At 35.8% G+C, this 23214-nt stretch overlaps 1 protein-coding gene across 23 annotated transcripts in view; it reads left to right on the top strand.

Annotated features, from left to right (window-relative positions):
* MCTP1 (multiple C2 and transmembrane domain containing 1) overlaps positions 1 to 23214 on the top strand; it is a 537798-nt gene that overhangs the window by 362089 nt on the left and 152495 nt on the right. For 20 of the 23 annotated variants that reach the window (XM_030324980.1, XM_030324949.1, XM_030324905.1 and 17 more), the window contains 5 exons: positions 12649 to 12751; positions 14544 to 14646; positions 14977 to 15078; positions 15459 to 15533; positions 17574 to 17693. In XM_030324980.1, coding sequence (XP_030180840.1) covers positions 12649 to 12751; positions 14544 to 14646; positions 14977 to 15078; positions 15459 to 15533; positions 17574 to 17693 — 503 coding nt within the window. The remainder of the gene's footprint in view (positions 1 to 12648; positions 12752 to 14543; positions 14647 to 14976; positions 15079 to 15458; positions 15534 to 17573; positions 17694 to 23214) is intronic. The other 3 variants (XM_030324943.1, XM_030324924.1, XM_030324988.1) reach the window with 3 other exon arrangements.

Below are 23214 nucleotides of genomic sequence, written 5' to 3'. Positions count from 1 at the left end.
CTTTGACCTTCTGCGCAGTCCGGCGTTCCCTGGGGAACCGTTCAACTCATGAGGTCTGATTTCACACTTCCAGGATGCCTCAGCTCTCTTAACAATGACAGGGAGACAAAGCCCTTTAGAGCAGGCCGCATGGGGACTTGTTTAAATTGGAAACCAGAGAGGAGTCAAGGAACAAGGTTATGGGCTACAGAATAGTGCTTTTAATAAAGAGCTCACAGCTCTGGCTCAGCTCAAAGAGGTCTACCTCTGTACAATTAATTGAGCCATTTATCTGGAGCATCTTAGGCCTCTACTTTCTCACAGAATTGCGTGGTAAATATCAGCTAAGAAGCAAATGAGATATGCATGAAATGAATTTTAACACTTTGATTACTGTGCTTCCAGTCTTCATTAAAAGTAAATTTATTTGTATTTCTGACCTCATTATCAGTAGGCTGCCTGCATTTTTATTGGTTCCTGTGATTTCCAGCTTGAGTATGTCATGAAGGTATATTTTATATAGAGATTTGGATTTATTATTCTTGGTATTTTCCCTGAACATTATGGGTCTATTCAGAGAAAGAAAATGAAAAGGTAGTTGTACAGAAAAAAGCGAGTCTGTTCTTTCAAAGTTTTATATACAGTTGGAGAAATGCCAAGCACATATATATAACGTAGATAAGATATTGTCCTTTTAAAAAAAATTAACTTTTTGTGGGTTACCCAAGCAAATTGCATAAGATATATTCAGTTGTTGCTTGAGTGGACCTCAGAATACAAGAGTTCTACTGGAAGAAGTGGGTATATGTCTTCTTTTATAGAACTATAGCAGTTTGAATGTTTAATAGCATGTGCCTTTAATTATATCATCGTATTTATTAATATTGATGATATCTGATAAATGCAGTCTTAGATTTTATGATCATTACTTAAAACCTGTTAGGAAGATGAGAAAATAGATCTCCTTTAAATGCTACATAGCTCCTTTGACAGTATCATATAGCATATGGAGGAAGTCCTTCCTATTTGTGAATTAGCAAGGGTGAAATCATTTACCAAATAAAAGTGGCTTATGTATGGATGTCATTCTTAAGTTTTTTTTTAACTTTTGCCATCTTTAAATCTTAAAATTATATTGATTGCTTGAAACAAAAATACCTAGGTTTTACACAAAATGTTTTGAAAATTTCCCAAGCAAAGTATGCTTTATTTCCATTATATAACCTAATGATGTCCCTATTTGCTTTTTAAGAATTAAGCTTATAGAAGATTATTAAGCAGATAGTAGAGTTTGAAAAGAAACGTCATCCAATTTATAATGCATCAAAAATACCCAACACCTGACAATCTTATCATTATAATACGCCTAGTTTAGAAAATGACATTACATACATACATGTTAAATGTCCTAACACTATATAAATATCTTCCTTAAGGATGAAATTAAACAAAAGAAGGCATCACAAGAAGAAAAAGCAAATCATTGCTTTTCATTCTTTTTTTTCCCCCTTTCATTTATGTCAACATAGCTTACATAGAAATAAAAGGTGTTTCCTTTTAGTGCTTGAATTTTTACAAAACTAAATCATATTCTAATTTTAGAAATGCAAAAGTGTTTTTCTAAAACCAAACAGTTAATATTAAATATTTGTGAGAAGAGGAATCAAAATGATAATGTAACACAAGGGCTAGTGAGGCTGAGTCTCAACTAGTGTTTTACATGGAATTACAGAACTCATGTGTGATTCATATGCAGGTCACATGGTCAGAAGATACTGCTCTGGAAGAATAGGTGGGATGACAAAAGAGATTAATAATTGGGTTTGATATGCTCTAGAGGTGAAGGACTATGGGCTGAGAAAGTGGTGGTCCCACTATCAATGGGAAATGAGGGGAAAAGAAATACTATAAAGTAATTAATTGTGTTCTGTGGAAGTAAGATTACAAAATGATCCTTTGAGTAAAGAAATAGATCATTGGTGATCTGGCTTGAATGGCTAGCTTCCATTCGGTGCTTGAAGAAATGCTTTCAGATGCTAGAATCATTGTTTAAAATTAAACGTTTTTTTAAAATTTTTTTTGTTATGACATAGTTGTGTAAATAAGAAATACATTTCCTGGGATGACGGACTAGGAGACTGGTGCAAACAGAGAAGATCTGGATTTAACTAGACTTTTGGGAAAAAAATCTTACCATAGGAATATTTGGGCTGTATGATAGTAAAGTTAGGTGCATAAATGATTGAATGGCCACACCGAAAAAGTGATTGTTATAAAGGATTGATGTCAATGGGTGTGCCAAATGGAGGAATACAGGGCTCCGTTCTTGGTCTAACATGTTCAACCAATTTACTAGTGACTTTGAAGAGGCAATTGAGGGCTTCCTTATCAAACTTGCTGAGAGGGATAGTTAACTATACACTATATGCACATGTTATATGCTTATACTATATGTATATATTATATATTTAGATTTTAAATATTTACATAATATTATGGTACTTACACATAATATATACATGCATATTCATATATTCATATATATGTGTAATAATTTAGTTCAAAATAATAGGGTTAGTTCAACAAGGCGAGCATTAAAGAGTATAATTAAAAAGACTTACTGGGATACAAAACAGTGATGTCCTGCATTAACAGTAGAAAATATAGAAAAAAATTTAGGGTTTGAATTGAGGTTAAGCTCTGTGAGTGTGAATAATACATATATAAATTTTGTTACATTGTTTCACAGTATACAAATTGGTTATGTTGAATCAAAGGGGAATGTCCAGAATGATACCTCTGGACTCCTCAAGACACACTGGGGTATGAATTCAGCGTTAGAAGCTATTCTTTAAACAAAGACAGTGACAAAGCAGAATATATTCTCGATGGAGATATCTGGTGTTTTAAAATCAAGTCAGTTGAGAATAGCTCCAGGGAAATGATCATAATAATAATAAAAATAGTGGCAACTTACACTAACGGAGCCCTTAACACATGTCATACACTACCCTCAGCTTGGAACAAGGGTTATCACAATCTCACAACAACCTAATTAGTTGCTGTTGTTATGCCCACTTTACAAATTAGAAAACTGAGATGTGGAGGGGTTAATTAAGCAAGTGTCCACATTGGCATGTGGAGAAGACAGTGTGACAATTAATTATGCTACTTCTGCTTGCAGTCTGCAGCAGCAAAATGCACTCCACACGCTCTCAGTTAACTGAATACTAATATAAAATCTTAGGCAAGTACATCTGACCGGGTTGGCCAAACACACATCTGCAACCCTAGCTGCAAGGGAGTCTAAAAATGTGATTTTGGCCTTTACAGCCTGTCTCGTTTAGGAAGAGACACCAAAAGTTAGAATAGATGCTCAGCAAGCCATCCACATTAATAGTGCAAGAGGGTGGGTAATGAGCAGATACTTGAAGTGACAGTTGCTATACCCTCCCTTTGCACCCATTATTTCATTTTAACTTAAAAATGACCACAGAGGGCAAATCATAAAATAGGCAAATGTGACCGAGACGTAATTTTGTGTGCACTGTAAAGAAGCACTTCCCCAAAATTATAATTGCCAAACATACATATCAGAATAGTCCTGTGGAGGTAGTGATTGCCCCATCACTGAAACCAGAGCCTGTCGGATTGCCTGGTTGTAGAGAGGATTCAAGTCCCTGGTGAGCTATTCGAACTTGGCCTGTGAGGCATTTTTCCCAGCCCTCAGAATCAGAGATCCTGTAATAGGTACTAAGATGAGTAACAGACTCTTGAATGAGTAGATATTTTGTAGAAAAGAAATAAAAAGACAAAGATATGATTTTAAAGACAAAGGCTTGATAGATAGATGACAGTTTTCAGTTTTATTGCCTAATATAATATTTATTTATTTATTTATTGCCTAATATTTATATATTTAATCACCCAGTAGAGTACTTCGTTTTTTCAGTCTAAAGAATTTTATTCTACTGCAAAGTATCTTACCAGCTAACGAATTTACTTATAAGGAAGATTATCTGGAACCTGACACTTTTCTATGGGGAGTCTAATTAAATATATAATTACTGTAGGTCCTAAAGTATCTATAGGAACTTACCAAAACAAAAAAGCTTCTAATATTAACACTTATATCTTTGGACAAAGAACTTTTGTGTTTCCAATCTTGTAACCAGTCACTTGCATAGAGTTTCTATATTAAATATTAATTGAAATAAAATTTTTAAATGTTTTAACCACAATTTATGTAAACGTTCCAAAGCTGAGACATAATTTTTTCATAGCCTCCTCTCATTTTATAGATCCCATAGTCTCTCTTTTCTTTCTTTTCCAGTTTCTTATCTGTCTCATTTTATTTCTTGTTCTTCTGTCTTAAATTTCAAGCTTCCCAGCATATACCAAGATGGTTCAATTTTGGGACTCAAGCATGCATCTTGTTACACATAATACTATAAATATTCTTTTGCATCTAATTCTAGATCCCAAGGGAAATAAATTCGTATTTACATTGTGCTCTGTTTCCATTGCTCTTTGTCATGGTTCTCAAAGTGTGTGTGGCCCAGGAGCTTCCAGGAATCCCTAAGACTTTTCAGAGATCTTTAAAGTCAAACCTATTTCCATAATAATACTAAGATGTTATTGTCTTTTTCACTCTTTCTCTCATGAGTGGACGATGAAATTTTTCAAAGGTTATATTTTTGACTGCTCTGATGTTAACATGTTATAGATTTATTGTATCATTTTCAAATGAATGATAGTTGTACATGCTCTCATTTTTAATGTCTAAAATGGTGAACTGATAGATATGATTTATATAGAGAAAAGTTTCTTGATGTCCTCAAAAAAAATTTTTTTAATGTTTTATTTAATTTTGAGAGAGCATGAGCAGGAGAGAGGCAGAGAGAGAGGGACAGAGGATCCAAAGCAGGGTCTGCACTGACAGCAGAGGGCCTGACATGGGGTGCAGGCCCACAAACTGTGAGATCATGATGTGAGCCAAAGTTGACCGCTTAACCCACTGAGCCAGTCAGTGTCCCTCCTTCAAAAATTTTTAAGAGTACCTGTGACACCTGGGTGGCTCAGTAGGTTAAGGATCTGACTTTAGCTCAGGTCATGATCTCTTGGTTTGTGAGTTCAAGCCCCACATCTGGCTCTGTGCTGACCGCTTGGAGCCTGCTTTGGATTCTGTGTCTCCCTCTCTCTCTGCCCCTCCCCATTTACTCTCTCTTTCCCTCTCTCCCTGAAAAATAAATAAACATTAAAAAATTAAAAAAAATTTTTAAGGGTACCTAAAGACCAAAATGTTTAAGAACTGTTGCTGTAGGGCAGTGATTCTCATTTGGAGGAGGGCAGTATTGCCCCCTTGAGCATTTTAGAGCTTTATGGGAGAATGGAATTGCCACAGTGGTTAGGGAGCACTGCTAGTATTTGGTGGGAATAGGTTGCGGATGTTAAATATCCTACAAAGTATTAGACGATTTTAAGTAGTGAAAATTGTCCTATGTTCCGCATGATTAAATATAGACATTGATATGGGTTTTAAATCTGTTTCATGATAATCTGAGCCTAGATTACATTCTGAAATACATATTATTTACTCAAGTCTTACAAATGGCTGCCATTTTATACTGCAAACACCAAAGACCTTAGGATTGCCTCCACAGCCCTTCATGATCTGGTTACCCATTACTTCCCTGACATGTTCTACAATTTTTCCCATTGTTCACTGCGCCCCACCATCAGGGTGCTTGAGCACACCAAGCCTTTGCTCTAGCTCTTGCCTCTGCCTGGGACCTTTATCTCCAGGTAGCCTTTTGACTACTCCATCACTTCCTTCAGTTCATTGCTCACATCTCGCCTTCTCAGTGAGGACCACTCCAACCACACTAATTAAATTTATAAACTGTGCCCCTTCTTGGCATTCTTCAAATCCTTTTTCCTGCTCTATTTTGTTCTATTTACATTAACATGTATCACTCTCTAACATAAAATATACTTGTTATTGTGTTCAGTATTTGGTCTCTTTTTCCTCCCTCCCCACCACAAACAGACTCCAAGAGAGCAGGGACCTTTCCTTTTTTTGTTTGTATGTTCTGGCATATAGTAGGCCTTCAATAAATATTTGTTGAATAAAAAAAAACATGGTTTTATTATAAACAACTTTCTATTTAGTGTTCCTTTATCATGGCATTAATGCATTATATGAAATCTTGAAATCAGGATTGGGTCAGTTTAATTTCAAAGTAGTAAGGAAGACATTACAAAATCTTCAATTTGAAAAAAAGGTGTACTACATCTAATAGGCTGAGAGCCACAATTTTAGGGGGCTGGTTTTCCTGACACAAGGAAACCTGCGTCATGACTTCGTGAGGAAACAGAAGTCCAATTATCATTACTCGGTCCCAGAATCAGACCCATTGGGAACCTAGTGAGGAGTTCAGTTAATGTATTTCTACCAATCATACATTTAAACTATGTTTAGGTCAGTTGATGAAAAAAGCAAAGGTCAAACCCCCATCTCCGGTGATAAGGGAGCGATTGCAAGATATATCCGACATACATTGTTTTTTTGTTTTGCTGGACCCTGTGCAATTCCCTCATGTATGTAGAACACTGTTATATGTTATGATTGAAATTCCAGTTTGTGGAAAGGACAGAGGGCAACCATGATTATAAGTTTTTTAAAAAGATTAAAGTATAGCCATTTCAAACTGTGACACCTGAGGAAATTAAACCAAGGAGCTTAATTTGTGCAAGGTAGGCCCCAAATAAAAGGCCCCAATGGATATGAATTGCTTTCCATGCTATTGAAAGCCTTCTGTGTTTTCAGAGACAGGGCAACAAAGAGGTGGTCACTGCGTAGCCCCCCTACACACACATTTCTATAACACATCACATCCAGCAAACTGTGCTGCTTGTCAGCAGCAAAATGACCCTGGACAAAGCCCACCACTGATGGATCAGGATTAACTTTCTATTCTGGGAGCAAGAATATCTCTCAGTATCTTTTGAGTGACTTTAATGCTCAAACCAGTAGTTTGCACAAACTGAAGTCGTCCACTTGCCCACATAACAGGTAACAAGCAAGCAGGGGTGGTGCAGACTTTCCCACAGTTCTTTATAAATATGTCAGTGTTGTGACCTCAAAGAGCAAGAGCTAAGAGTGAGAGAGAATTAGCCAGTCACTGCATCCTATTTATTCCTCAGTGCTGTTTTGAAGATTGCCAGAAAAGATGCCCATTGGAGACAATTCTGACATCTGTTTTTACTGTGGTGGGAATGGCTTTTCACCAGAAGAATTTAGGTATTAGAGCATATGCTTTAAAATTTGTTATAGATTTATTTTTGAGTTAAGATAGAAGAACCTCCAATTCTCATTCCCGCGGGAGATTTTTTCCCCCTATAAAAATACATAGGGGAAAAAAATAGCCCCTCGTATTTAACTAGATTATGGACAAATGCATTAGTCCTAACCCAGTATTTTTAAGTATCTACTTTATAGTCATTACATAGCATGTTTTTAAGTTTTTGTGTTGTAGAGATGCTATTAAAAGGATAAAGAGATAAATTTAAGCTAAACATTGCTTGTCATAAATTGTTAGTCTTTTTTTTAGGTAATTGTCCTTCTAAAATTGTTGGTGATAGAGATGCGTCATCACTATAGATCACCAGGGTCAGCTCATCCACTGAGGAAGTCTTCGCCTCCTCAGCCCTTCCTGTTCTAGAGTTAGAGAATGATATGCTCCTTTCTCATTGCTTCCATTGCACCCTTCACTTACCTTTATTACAGCACTTGCAATCCTGCATTATAATTGTGTATTTACATGCCTATCATGCCCACTAAATTGTGCGTGCCTTGAGTGCTGGACTATGTCTTAATCATACTTATAATTCTGGGGTGAGAAGAGCAGGCATTCAATAAGTAATGAGTGCTTCAAAAGGTATTCCTATTTCTCTCTAGAAGATTGTCAACATGGAAAATTGCAATGTTCTCAAGCAAGGCTAAGACTCTCTGTTAGCAGTCATGGTGGTTAATGCAATCAACCCCACTACTCCAGTCCCCACCAAGCGCTGCAATTTCTATCTTGCATCCAAACCCATATCTTCATTTACCTTCACTGCAAAGGAGAGGATAGGTGCTTTTTAGCCAAAACAGTGAACGTTAAGGGAAAACCAGTTGGTACCCACAGGTCAGCTTTAGCCTTATGACTAGAATAAGAGGGAGATGAGCGATTATGTAATCTGTTCTCATACATTTAGGCTGTTTAAATAGCCCAAAATAATCAGAGACAAAGTTCAACTTTGCATGCTGCCTTAATTTCTTGCACTTGTAGCCATACAGTATTGAATGAAATCATTACAAGCAGCATCTTTGCATCACTCTCTAGGGCTTTACAGAATACCGTGTTCTTAATAGACATCAACACTGCTTCCTGTAGTCAATCCCTCTCCTCAGATACTCTCAACAAGCAAAGCAGCATATCACGGGGTCTAACTGAAACGATAAAAGGATGAAAAGAAGGAATAATTAAGGAGATAATTAATGGTTAGGTCCATCACTGGTATTTCTGTGATTGTTTTCAGTTGTTTAAGTGGCACATAATCAAGGCTGCAAAATTTAGAAACTGAAAAGCCAGTCATTTAAAGCATCATTTAGCAAGCCGGATAAGCACATTAACTATGTGTAGCCACTTCTTTAAAATAAAACTATGGTGAATGCTTTTTAGTGGTAAGTTTATAGAATTTGATATTGTACGTTTACTATTATTTTGGTTGAAATTGCTGTTAATTTTTAATTACCCTTGAATCATGCAGTGGCAGAAGGATACTTTCTAAATTAGTCGAAAATAACAGTGTGTAAAGACCTGATGTTGGCATCCGTTACTGATAACTGTAAAAACATAACTTTTTAGAAGGAAAAGTTGAAGAGAAGTTAAATATAAAATTGGCTGCTCTCTCCTTACGTAAATTTTCCTCTTTACCAGATTCCAGAGAAAGCTACTCTGAGCACTTTGTTGAATGCTTCTAGTCCTTGGGAAAAAAGACTGACTTAGCCAAGCTCAATAAATTGTTTCTCATCAGCAAATAACAGTATCAGGCATGGTAGATTGTTTACTTTTGGTATCTTCAAGCCCTGTTGGTTCTACCTTCAAAATACATTCAGAATCCAATCACTTTCCATCACCTGGAGTATCACAGTATCCTCCTCACTCTTCTGCTACCTCCTCCATTGGCTTCTCTCCACCTTATTCTCCAAATAGCAGCCATCAGATCAAATACCTCCAAAAGCTTCCCCTAGCACTTCTAGAGGAAACGTATTCTAAAGAGACCTGCCACCCTCCCCATGCCTCATCGAATACTGTCCCCCTCTCCCAGTCTATTCCTTCAGTGACACTGGTTTCTTGGATATTCCTAGAAACACAAGGTACAGCTATTTCTCTGACCTTTCCACAATCTGTTGTTGTTCTAGGTAGCCCAAAGCTCACTCCCTTGGCTCTTTCGTTTCTTTTTGCCCATGCGGAACTTTTTCAGTGAGACCTTCTCTGACAGTCCTTTTAAAAATTGCCCATATATACAAGCACTCCTCATTGTCCTCCCGATGTTTTTCTCTACAGCACTTATCACCTTCTAAAGTACCATAAAATGTGTGTATGCATTGTCTATCTTTTTCCTCAATGTAACCACCATGAGGTCAGGATTATTATTATTATTTTATGCGCCTCTGCATTCTCAACACATAGAACACTGTCTGGTACATGGTAAGTAATAATTATTTGTTGAGTGAATGAATCTGTAGTCAAAACATTAGCCAGCTCTTCGCATGTGTGTGGCTGACTAACTGCTAAGATACAACACAGTTATTGGGAAAGGTCTTGCCTAGTGACTTATGCTTAAATACATTTAATTGAAGCTAAGTTAAATAGTAGTTTGGTCTGAGGTAAAAAGCTCTTTTTTTTTTAATGTAAGTGCCATTCCATTTGGTACAGTGTCTAATATGGTCTCTTAAAAATTACATTGCTTACCCATTTCAAGTTATACGCAGGTACATATGAGTGAATATTTTTGCCAATGATGGATGCCACTGGAATTTAGTCCAGCAAAATGACTGAGAAGTAGCTTCAGAGGGTTCTCACACTATTTTTGGTGCAGCATTGTCTCCAGGGATTTAACATCTTCATTCTAATAGAAAACAATGGCTGAGAGAATGAGTGGTAGACAGAGGACATCAGTTTTCTCTAGGAATGGTCTTGAAAAATAATCAAGTAAATGGTAAGAAAATAAGGATGGACACTGCCTCATGTGCATAGGGTTTGATAAATGTATTCGTTTCTTAACAAGATATGGAAAGAGTTAATCATTAAGAACAGATTTTGTTTCTTTAAGACTCCATATCTTTTGTCAGCAAATACAGATAGAGTAACAAAGAAGGTGGTGAGTTCAGAGACTTTCCATGGGGTTGAAAGCCTCTTACACCATTGAATATAATTCCTGTAGGGAAAAAAAAAAAATCAAGGGAGGATTTTCATCTTCTGCTGATAGAAGTTTAAAGTAATTTTTCCCCCAATAGATATTGGTCTCTGAAGTTTGTTCTTGTGTTTTGCAATTGAAAAAGTGGTGCAACTTTGACTGAATCTCTTACACATTGTTGATCACTTGAGGGCAAGTAAAACCAAGTCAATTGAAATATAATAGTAACTGAAATAAAGCAAGTGAAAATAAGGAAACAAAAATGCCAATAAGTGCTCTCTTTATGTAGTCTTTTTTCTTTTTCTTTTCTGTTTTTTTTTTTTTTTTTTTTTTTTACTAAATTAAGATTTACATGAATGTACACATATATGAGAAAGATTAAAAGGAGGTTCCAGGAAGAGTGTGAACGTTACGCTTGGCTTTTAAGTAAAAGTTACCAACACTTATCACTTAATCTAAAGTTCTATCTAAAGTGATAGTAAAATAATTACTCTTTTGGCATTGAATTCTATTAAATATGTCCTTAATTTTCTCTCTGATCATTACAGATAGGTGTTTTCTCCGTCCCACCCTTTTATAAATTATTTGAGGTGGTGGTTTATGTCCTCTTCTTTTGTGCACACTATAGTGCCCAGCACAAAGCTACGTGAAAAGAAGTGGGGTTTTAGAAATTGTTCAAATCTACTTTTTATGCTTATACTTGAATTCACGGAGGAAAATAAAATTGTGGATGTGGCGTATAAAACCTATTGCACTGTGTTTTAATGAACAAACTGTTCTTTTTTGAATTCCCTTTTCCACGTTGTGTATGAAAAAGGATAATACAGATCCTAAGGCAGAGATAAAAATTCTACCAGTCCTCAAAGGCTTTCTAGTCTCTAGTCTTCAGTCAAAATTGTTCCTATGACCAAAAATTGAAAAGACTACCATGCTGTTAAAGTATGCAATCAACCTGGGGTATATGAGGCCGCTGAAATAACACACGTATATTTAATCTCTTTTTTTAATATAAAACTAATACATTCAATTAAAGGTGAGTCAAAGTTGGTACAGCTCACTTTAAGAATTACAACATGGAAAGTAAATACACTGCTGTGAGGGAACACGTAGCTTATCTGTCCCTGATAGCTAATGAATTCCTTCCTATTAAAATTTAATTGAAAATCTTCAATGATATTTAAGCTTTCACAGAAGTGTAAACTACAGTGACTACAATTCACAATGCATCTAAAACAATTATTCTTTATCATTAAAGTTAATAATATGCACATTAACCTCTTATGTAGTCTAAATCAATATTGTAGTTTAAAAGATATGACCTCTGGACAGCTTTGTCTAAATATTGATTTCATTGTCATTTGTATAAGGTATCAAACAAATTACATGCTGCACTAATATCATTAATGCTGCCCCAAAGAGCCTCTGACTTTATGGGGTTCTTATAATACCTCACATGACATTACGAAATATTGAGGATATCACACAATATAATTGCCGAATGGACAAGATTTGACTATAGCAGAACAGAGTCCCTGTAAACAGATGATAACTTCCAAATTCTTTACTCTCAGTGGACAGGAAAAAAATACTGCTCTTTAACATGCAGACTGGTTGAGCGGTTAGGATTCAAATGGCAGAATTTCTTCTGCCTCAGAGGGTCTAATTTACCTTCTTGTGATGCCATAGATATTTCAGGAGGGAATCTGAAGGTACATTAAAATGGAGTAATTCTGTAATAAAGCAGTTTTCCCAACATAAACTTGTTTAGGAGTTTCTGTTATAAGTTACTAATGAGTCAGAGGAGTTGGAAAATATATGCATAAAAGTGAAGGGGTTGAGCCTTTCAAAGGATCATTATAGAATTAAATACAAATTGACTTAGGGATAAACTGGCATCACATCTTCTCTCATAATTGGCAGTAGTGTTATTTTTGTATTAAAAAAAGTGCAAATTGAAATACCAGCTATATAATTTTCTCTCTTTCACTTTTTTCAGGTTCTAAATTGCTCTGAATCACAACAATTGTTAACATTATCCAGTTATGTCTAACTGTATTTTGATGTTGTTTTTAAATTTTTTAAACTGTACAATAGTTTTTGTTTTTTATAAAACTCTGTAGAAAAGAGATGTGGTCGTGCTCATGACCCTGTGAACTGTGGGTGCTATTTGTACTGAAAATGTCCCCCCCAAATCTCTTATAGGCAAAAGTGACCCATTTTGTGTAGTGGAACTGAACAATGATAGGCTGCTAACACACACCGTCTACAAAAATCTCAATCCTGAGTGGAACAAAATCTTCACATTGTAAGTAATCATTACCTTGAGCTCATTTCAAAACTGGAGCTAATAATATTTATTTTTGAGATATTTGTGTGTGTGTGTGTGTGTGTGTGTGTGTGTGTGTGTATGTGTGTGTGTGTTTATTCTTGACCGATTAACAACTCAGCACATCTGGACTGCCTTTGCTGGCAACACCGAATAGCATAATTGCAATACCTTTTTGATAGTGAAGCCTGGGGAAAGCGTATGCTGTTTTTCTGTGTTTTCACAGATTTTTTTTTTAAACTGAGGTTTTTATATGATTTGACTAAGGGTTTTGCTCCCATTAACTGAATTGCCATACCGCTTCTTCCTTTTATGCTTTCTATTGAAATTCCCCCCAAATGCACTGACACCAGGGAGGACAAAGCTCTATTTGTTCCATTGCTCAAATCAGCAAACAATTCAGTCTCGAATTCAGAGATGCTTTAGTTTTGTTTTATTGCATTTTAGTACAATAAGAACATTAAGTATTGTCCTAGTTACCAGATCACCATTTAGGTTGATTTTTCTTTTTTTAAAAAAAAAAAGTTTATAAATCTTTTGACTACACGCTAAAAAAGCTGCCGATCTACACCATAGTATCTCCTAAGTTCGTTGTGTGTGTGCGTGTGTGTGTGTGTGTGTGTGTGGGTGTATGTTTTTAACTGGGCTTTAGAAATGAACTCTGAACAAAGGAAAACTCTCCAAACAGAGTACTTCTTAAAAGTTTTCTAACATAGTTTTATTTTCTTGTATATGAAAACTGCTAAATTCCTCATTAATTTCTTATAATGTCTCAGCTTAAGAGCCAGTAACTAATCAGATTTAATTATCTGACCAATTTATCTTTAAGGAATTCCACATTTTTATAAGAGATGAAAGCTTGGTCAGGAGACTTGCACTCCTAAGAAGGTTGTTGAGAGTGTTTTTCCCTGGAATGCATAATTGAATGAATAGGTTTGATTATTATCAAAGCCATTAATTGATTGTGCCCTGATAAAGCCTCTTCTCACATGTGGTTGCAGTCTTTCGGTAATGAATATATTCATTTTTTTTGTTTTCTCTTAATTCATGTTTTCTTGGTAAACAGTTTGATCAAAGAATCAATGCTGTCAGCAATTGGGGTTTATTTTTCCAGAAACAAAAATTCAGAGCTCACACAGTTGTTTATTAACATACGTTGTCTGTGGAACATAATGGAACACTATTTAATTTCTAAATCCTGGGGTGGTACAAAAGCTATCAATGTTACATTTTCTCCATTCTGTTTTATGTGTTGGTTAATTTTTACTATAAAACTACCAGAAGTTTTGTTAAGAACTGTAAACAAAAAGATGTCCTACTGTTACAAAAAAAGAAAAATATACTGTGACTCTTGCTGATATCAAATTTACTGAAGTTTTGCATGGGGTTAATAGGAAGGTAGAAATTATTGTGATAATAATTAGAGGGAAAAGTCTCAAAAACATCAGTGCCACTTATTGATGGTTTTTTTTTACAATAACTTATTCTGCGCCCATCCAGATGGAAGATTATATTTCATTAAAAAATTATAACTTGAAATTACAGTGGTGTTCAAAGTTCCAGATAATAGAACCATCACTGTAGTCTACTAAGGTGCATTATGGGAAATTCTGTCAGATACCAAGCTACCTTGTATATGTGTATATGCAAATAGCATACATAAAAACACATACACACAAAATCAGCTGGAGCCATCTAAATTTTCAAAAGCATTTTTGTTCTTGTTCCCCACTGATGAAGTCTTTTCTTCTTATGTGTATTTATTATGCAGCAACATTAAAGATATCCATTCAGTTCTTGAAGTGACAGTTTATGATGAAGATCGGGATCGAAGTGCTGACTTTCTGGGCAAAGTTGCTATACCATTGCTGTCTGTAAGTTTTATTCACCTGACACACTGCTCTGTGTTGCTTTTGCTCAAGGAAAAAAAAAAAACCCTCAGCTCTGTATCTGTCATTTCTCAACCAAGGTCTGTAATAAGAACACTAAAAATTTTAACATACTCAATTCACGGCCATGTTGAATCCCATGATAGTTAATTTTTCCTGACAGACTTGATCCTGGTAATGAACAGGTACTTGTCAGAATTGCCACAGTTGTTTTGGGTTCTCTGTCAGTTTCAGCAGCTGGGGGTCAAAGGTCACTGAGGGAGTGTATTCAGTGGAGACCGCGAGACAGACGGCTGTCATGTCCTTTTCCCGCAGATTCAAAATGGTGAACAGAAAGCCTACGTCTTGAAAAACAAGCAGCTGACAGGGCCAACAAAGGGGGTCATCTATCTTGAAATAGATGTGATTTTTAATGCTGTAAGTCTTAACTTTGGCTTTTTTGTACTGCTAAAGAGTTCAGTTTCATGAAAGCTTTTGTTCCTGATTTGTAGAGAATTTCTGTCATTCCTCATTTTCTCTAAACCTTGATGTATCCTGGAGAATACGCTTCTGCCACTGCCTGGCACACCCACACTTTCTGTTATAGTTGGCGGCTGCCACTGCGGCTGTGCTTCGGCCGCTGCCTGCCGGCGTAAGAAATGGAAGCGCATGCATGTGCAACTGTATACATTTATATTTTATGAGCACAGCAGCCAGGACTTTGAAACTTTAGGAATTATTGCAAATCGAACTGCGTGAAAAACTTGTAAACGTTTGTAATATATTAATCCATAACAGACACATATGTTGATGTATAGGTGAAAGCCAGCTTACGAACATTAATACCCAAAGAACAGAAGTACATTGAAGAGGAAAACAGACTCTCTAAACAGGTAAAGAGCAAGGAAAGATTAACCCCTCTGGGAAGACCTGATTGTATCTGTAAAACATCTAAGTAAATTCAAATAAACTTTGGAAGTATAGAGGGGGGAAAGCCTATGGAATTGTTGATCATCTACTTATGTGAAATGGCTCTTTCTTTTTCTCTTTCTTTCTCTCTCTTCCCTTCCTTTCCTTAAAAGATCAAGCAAGGACAATACCAAACTAATAAATTAGATGGGGGTGGTCAGAATGGAAAGGGGATACTGTAGGTGCTGCATAGAATGGATATGTATTCATGCATTGGCGTAAGAATGATCATTTTGAACATAAAATACTGTCTGATTGCCATGGAATGTGTAAGAGAGAACACCAAAAGCCGAGGTTCAAATATATGTCCAGACGACCACCCACAGGTATGATGCAGGTGTGTGTAAAGCGAGCCCTGCGTAAAGCTCTTCCCTCTAATCCACAGGAGAGGGGCTCCATCTTTTAAGGGAAACCTCCCTGTTAATTAGATTTTGACTATGATCTTTTAGAAGTGAACTTTTATTGGCATTTTTAGCTAGGAAAATAGAAAATCAGCACATCTGATTTCTCTGTCATAAATAAGGCTTGATATCCTGTAATTAGACACAGTCTTAAATTAGGTTTGTTATCAAGTTAAGAAAGGGTACTAAGCTACCTCTTTAAAAAACTGTTTACTTCCAATTAACACAGCTAAAGTAAAATGTTTTTGTTGCGGCGATAAAGCATACAGAACTCATTTGTGTGTGTTAAAATATTGAACAATTTTCTGTGCTATTAGAAGCCTAAAATTAGTTTTGTTTTACATCTAATCAATTCACCATAAACAGTGGGATCTTTGGTTGTTTAAAGACAGTGCATGCATTACAAATGCAATATCTATCTAAATAGAAATACAGATTACATTGTTTTCACAATTATAGATAAAAGTAATGAAAGTAGCTCTAAAAGGACAGTGATCAGGGTAGGAAGGAAAGAAGGAAAAAAAAAGGGTGACTCTTTTCCTGAAAGAATTTCAATTTTAATAACTTATTAAAACTCGTTTGCCTGTACATGCATCTATATTTAGACATACACATAGACATATTTTTTCCATATGACCTCAGGAAACTTTTTATAACTACTTCTTTAAAATACCAGATCACTATTGAAGTATATTTGGAATTAGCAAAATATTACCCGTAGACATAGTATTCTAATTATTAGCACAGCTGTAGATCATTTTTTGTATCATCATCTAGCATATGGGCTATTCTTTTACAGTTGTAGCCATGCCTTGTTTTAAATTTTAGATTTAAATTGTACCAACTCTCGTATACCTTTTTAATGAAAGATTTTGTAAAGCACTTGGTTACCATAATTTTTTTCTTAACTCCAAAACGATGAAAAAGTAATGAGAAAATATAATTTAAATTTGTTGTGGAAAGGAGAGACAGAGAATTAGACTGAGAGGGAGAAACTGAGAGAGAGAGAGAGAGAGAGAGAGACCAAGAGAGACCGAGACTGAAAAATTGATAGTAAATAAGGGAGAATCCCACAAAAATGATGAAAATTTTGTTTTCTGTAAAAAAAGCAATACTTGACAGGTTTTTCTCTAAGACCTGAAATTGAAACATTCCACGTTATCCGTTTCACTTTCAAATATCTTGAAATTAAGGCATGTAAAGAATCTTAAAACCACAATAAGATTTAAGAATTTAAAAATATATTTAAGATTCACGGTATGTAAATGTTTTTAATTTTTGGAGATGTTTGCCTTTTGCACATAGGTAGCCCAATCCACATAATAATGATTTTTTTAAGAAAATCTATTTAGCTAAGGAATTGTTCTTATAATTCAGTTCTTTCTGCTGTTTCCAGAGATACTTCTCTTCCTTTCACTCATGAGCCAAATTGCTTGGTATATTCTTCCAACTTCATTAACTTTATGAATCCTTTTCAAGTCACACTAAACTTGAAGAATTTTGTGCCATATCTGTTGGCTTTTAGTCTTGCAAATTCTAATAATATTTTCATCTTTTGTACAGCTGCTCCTAAGAAACTTTATCAGAATGAAGCGTTGTGTCATGGTGCTCGTAAATGCTGCATACTACGTTAATAGTTGCTTTGATTGGGATTCACCCCCAAGGAGCCTCGCTGCTTTTGTGGTATGATAATTCTTTATTACTTACATTGTTATTCATTAAATTCAGTAATCATAGCTGCATGTTTCTGTGGCTATAGTAACAGTTATGTTGATGTGGCCATTTTAAAACTCCTATTTTAAGACTTGACTGGACAGATTTGCCGTGGGCAGGAACCTGATGGATCGTTCAAGGTCTGAGTCCAAGAATACATCCCCCACCCCCACCAGATTTCCGGAAAGCAAGAAATCTCAGCCAATATATAATTTTCTCCATGACAGTCAAAAAGTAAAATTTTACATATTGCATAATTCCAAATCCCAATAACAGAGCCAAGAAAAGTCCTTAGTGTTAAAAAAAAAAATTAATAATCTTGACCATCCTTATTTTAATGTTATTGTTCTATAGATTTTTTTTCAAAATATGAAAATCATTGGCAGTAGGATGCTGGTTGGTAATATTTTAATATGTGAATCAATTGGAAGTAGATGTGACCTATTTAAGAGACGTTTTATTGTTTCTGAGATTTCCAGTTTTTAAAAAGGCACAAGTGAGAATTTGATAGATCCAAATAGTCCTCTAACAATGTTCATCTTGTAGCCTTTTACTTTGGTTATTTAAAAACTGCTGATGAGACCAACTAGCAAAGCCAGAAAATCTGAGAGAATACTTTCCTCTGTGCTTTAGCTGGGATTTTCCGCTCTCACGTTAGTTTTGCTTATTCAGGATTTCAGTTTGAAGTTTAAGTAGAGTCCTTCTTCTGAAATCCTTTATTTTATTGTCATATTTGTTAGAAGATGAGTACCTTAGGCTTTCTTATAGTTTCCAGTTTAGCAGAATATGACTTTATGATGGAGCTCATAAGAAGAGCCTTAATTATAGTAACAAATCAACATTTTAGTATTACCATTCAAATGAGTGTCTGCACATCTGTTTAGCACTTTGAGCTCTGTCCTCCTCTCAGGCCTTGTATAGGACTTTCATTAATGTCTGAGCACATGGAACAAAGAGTGTGTATGTCCCTTTGTGTTGTAAGTTACCAGAAAGTTAGGCAGCCTGCTTCCCATAGACATGTTGTTGTCTCCTTAAAGAAAGCAGTTGCCATCATCATTAAGTTTGGGAAAAGAAAATCTTCCTCTGTCAATACACTTTTAGTTAGCTCTTCCACATAATAAATACATTGGGGTACTGTTAAGCAAACTGGATTATGATTTTTCACTATCGTAGAGACACTTTGATATTAATGAGGAAAAACTGACACTGAGTTTCTATGTATATTTAATGCCATTACTTCCAGGTTCCATGGGCCCTTATAACAGACGCAGTAATATTCTCCCAAAAATGCCATGATGCCATCTTTGATTCGCTCCTTCCAAAGTCATCCCGCACAACTGTTTGTGAAATTTGAAAACAGGGGAATCTATACAGTTATGTCATTTGTTCAGGAACATTCATTCGGAATGCTTTAATGTTACAATGTATTGTATAAGTCTTCATAAACTTTCTCTTGCTTCTAGAGGTCACTGACGTAAAACGAATTCAAGATGGCAGGCTTTTTTCACATTTTCCTTTGATTAACAAAAATCAGGTGCTGAAATTCTGAGACACTTAGGTACATGTACATGATAACACTTGAGTGGTTTCACTGTAAGGGTATCCAAGTTCACTGGGAAAGACAGATTATAATATCTCTCTCAGCTGGTAGTCAGTTTCCAACAGCCTTCATCCTACAAAACACAAACTGAATGCGAGATGCTTGCAAAAAAGGAGGGGGAGGCCACAGTAAAGGTGGGATAAGGGTCTGCAGACACGAATGGCGAGAAGAGGCCTCACAAGTCGCAATGTGAATGTTCAAGAAGAGTACTTTTGAGAAGAAATGATAACATTGACAGGTTCGTTGAATACAAGCCCTGAGTTACACTCTACTGAATGTGGTTAAAATAACGAACAACAAAACTGAACTTCATTTATCTAGACCTGAGCTGGGCATACCATGAGAAGGGGGGCCCTGCCTTTTCCACCCTGGTGGTCCAGCATCACCTGCAGAGTATCTAGTACTTGGTAGGCTCCCAATATAAATGGCCATCCAGATCAACAGACCAACCAATAAACCAGTCAATCAATGTGAAATTTTTTGTTCTTAAGTGAAGAAACTCTTCTCCAATGATGCCAGATATATAAGGCTTTGCTCTAATAGAGCTAGTTATTAAATGATGATAGACATAGCCTAATGCTTTCCTTGGACTTTTCATTTAAATTCTAAACTATTTCATAGTCCTATAAATAATAATATAATAATTCTCTATATAATAATAACAACCAATACTTATTAAGCCTTTATGTACCAGGAAACTGTTTTACAGACACTAATGCACGAAAGTGCTTTTCATGAATACATGAATTTAATACTCCCAATAACCTAACAACAATCTACAAAGTAGATACTATTATTTTCCCAATATGCAGAGGAAAACACTGAGGCACAGAAAAGAACCTTACCCAAAGCCACACAACAGATATCTTTTTCTTTCTAAAAGAGCTTTTAAAATATGTACCTTATAATCTAAGTATCATAACAATTCAGAAAAAAAAAATAAAGTATTGTAGGATTTTTATTCATCTTAAAGATATTAAGTGATATATTTAAAAATGAAATGTTTCAAAGATCTCGTTGCATAACCAGAGCCTTTTTAGGCCAGTTTATTGAAAAGAACTGCTTTCCATTAGGAGAAGAGTATGAGCAGCACCCCATTGTTACAAACATATTGTTCCCATCATTCCCTGTTGATGGATCTCGGGTCTATTATTATAATATTGGTTCCACTTGGCCCACTTTTTCATAAATGCAGCTGCTTCACGGAGCACATGCATTTGTACCATTATGTGGCTTGGTTTTAGGCCCAGATCAGTAAACTTTATAATGTTTAAGAGCCTTTTTTTTTTTTCTATTCCATTTTCTTTTTCTTTTCTAATTTCCTATCCAAAAACAAATGTAGAATAATGAAACCAAAATGGAAAGACAATGATCTTTTTGTCCCAATGTCAGTTAAAGGGGAAAGCCTAAGAAACGTAGGGCTAGAGAGGTTCCGGCCCCTTTGGCACTACCTGTGTGCTCTGGGAAGACGCTGGAGCCGGCTGACGACACAAAGCTGCGGTCGGCCGGGGAGGCGAGGGATAAAACATAAGCAAACATGTTCCTGGGAATGTCCTTGTTTTTGTGTGCTATGAATTAGGTTTTTAAATTTTACTATGAATATTGTATGCCTGAGAGCAAACACAGACGTATGTGGCGCAGAAGGCCCTGCTTGTCTTTTGGAATCATCTATTGCAGACGTGGAAATGTCTCATAAATTGGGCCTAATTTTCATCAGGCTCTTGACCAGACATTTGTGTTCTTGCGGATGTCAGTGGGTGCAACGTGGAAAAAAAAAAAACGGAGTGCGCACTCTCTCTTTCTCTTCAGTACTGTCATTTCTCACTGTAATGAGCACAAAAATAATTGGACAACTGAGCTATCAGTAAAAGGACACACTTCAGTGTGCGTCAAAGAATTATTTTACAGGACAAACTTTAATCTTTAAATGTGATTGTAGATAATTTGTGGTACCATCTGTCCATTTGGAATTGTTTTAGCCTTTTCTGTCGTTATACAGTAAGTGCCGCTGTGTTTAACATTAACATTTGATATTTTACACATTTAATTTCTGTTCTGCTGTGTGGTCCTTAGGGAATGGAGTGCTAGTGCTACATGAGAGAGACAAAGTATTGATCAGTTAACATTTCAGCTACATTTATGTATGTCGCAAAATTAATGAAAATGCCAGACAAAAATGTCAGAGTGCACAAAAAGGTAGAATTTAAATTTGGTAGTTTAATGAAAAGTTTAAGATGTGCATTATCAAAAATGTCCTCTTGCCTTTAAAGTACAATTCCTAACAGAATAACTATAGGGAGACACATATTTTACTTAGAGGAACAATGAACATGAATTATGAAGGGATGTCAACCCTTCCAAGTATCTTGTGTCCCAGAACCGGCATGTTTGAATTTTTAACTGTTACTCATAAAATGCATTTGTTTCTGTTGCTATCTGGAAGGCTACTGGCTTCAACCCTCTGTGCTGACCAGCCTATGAGGCAGGCTTCCTACTGAGATTCTGCCCACCCCCCCACCCCTGGTTTTCCTTGGTATCCATGTGTTCCTTTTGTGTCAGAACTGAGAATTCCCTCTACAGCAATTCATCGAGGCCACTCTGGTTCATTACTCGTTCCTTTCTGGGTCCTTTTCAAATGCCTGGTTTTCCTTTGCGTCCAGATAATTTGTGCTTCACCTTCATTCAATCCCCATTTTAGTAAAGGATCACACTCAGGACAACAGCTACTCTCAGAAAAGCTGGGCCATTATGCAGGAAAAGAGAAAAAACAGAGATGATGTATGCAGAGAATGACATGAGGCAGCTCTGTGTAGCCAAATGATTTTTTTAAAAAATGGAGGAAGCACAAGCAAGGGAGGAGGAACTGAACTTGCAGAGGCCATGGGAATACAATGCAACGATCTGAAGACAATAGGCTCATGAGGATACCTTATCAGGTATTTTCAGTGTAGAAAGCCTGCTGCTATTAAACAACATATGGATTTTTCTAAAAGTTATTACAACAATAAGGACATTTTAAGTGGCCTTCACGTTCAAGGACCAAGAGAGGAGCGTTGCTTAAGAAGAAACATCAATGTGCAAACAAAGGCATATCTACATCCCCTGTAATTCAATCTTAGCATTCATGTTAGTGAGATATATAGGGTGATTGTACTGGACATAGGAAAGGTAACTTTAAGATCCCAACAGAAATTTCTACTTTAAAAATCTAAGAGACATCAGTCATACCAACAAAGTATGCTTCAAATCTATGGCAATTTTCAAATGATTTGTATAGAAGCTTTTGTTGGTGTTGCTACAATTATTTTTTTAGTGCTAAGCAGGAAAACTGGAAATGTTCCAGATGTAATTGTTGTTATTTTCCCTGCAACAACAAAACAGAAGGACCCTCAAAAATCAGAGAAACAAGTACTAAAGGAAAATGATCTATAACTCTTGTTCCTTCCTATCCTTGCATTCTTTAATTTTCCTAAAATTATATAAATCTAAATTTCCAAGCCCTTCTGTCCATCCTTCTTCACTTATGCTATCCTCTGACATAAACATTCATTAAGTTTACTAAACAATACTTCCAATCTAATTTACACAAATTTTAAAGGTACATTAAATGCTTCCTTCCCAAATGTGTGAGGAAACAAGAAAGCCTATATAGAATTTCATCAATTTAGAAGATTGTATATCTCCAAAATTGACCAAAATTCCTTTTACAAAATCAAAGACTATTGACACTTAGAAGGTTCCAGTACTACAGTTTCCTTTTCAGTAAATAGATCGTATGCCCAATTCATGGGGACACACTGACACTTTTAAGTCGATACTCAAAACATACATTTTTCTCCTAAATTTATCTGAATTCCAAGGAAGAAAATTTTTTTCAAGTATTGGACAATA

Source organism: Lynx canadensis, chromosome A1 (assembly GCF_007474595.2).
Source record: "Lynx canadensis isolate LIC74 chromosome A1, mLynCan4.pri.v2, whole genome shotgun sequence".
NCBI lineage: Eukaryota > Metazoa > Chordata > Mammalia > Carnivora > Felidae > Lynx > Lynx canadensis.
This window is presented reverse-complemented; position numbering and strand designations above follow the sequence as displayed.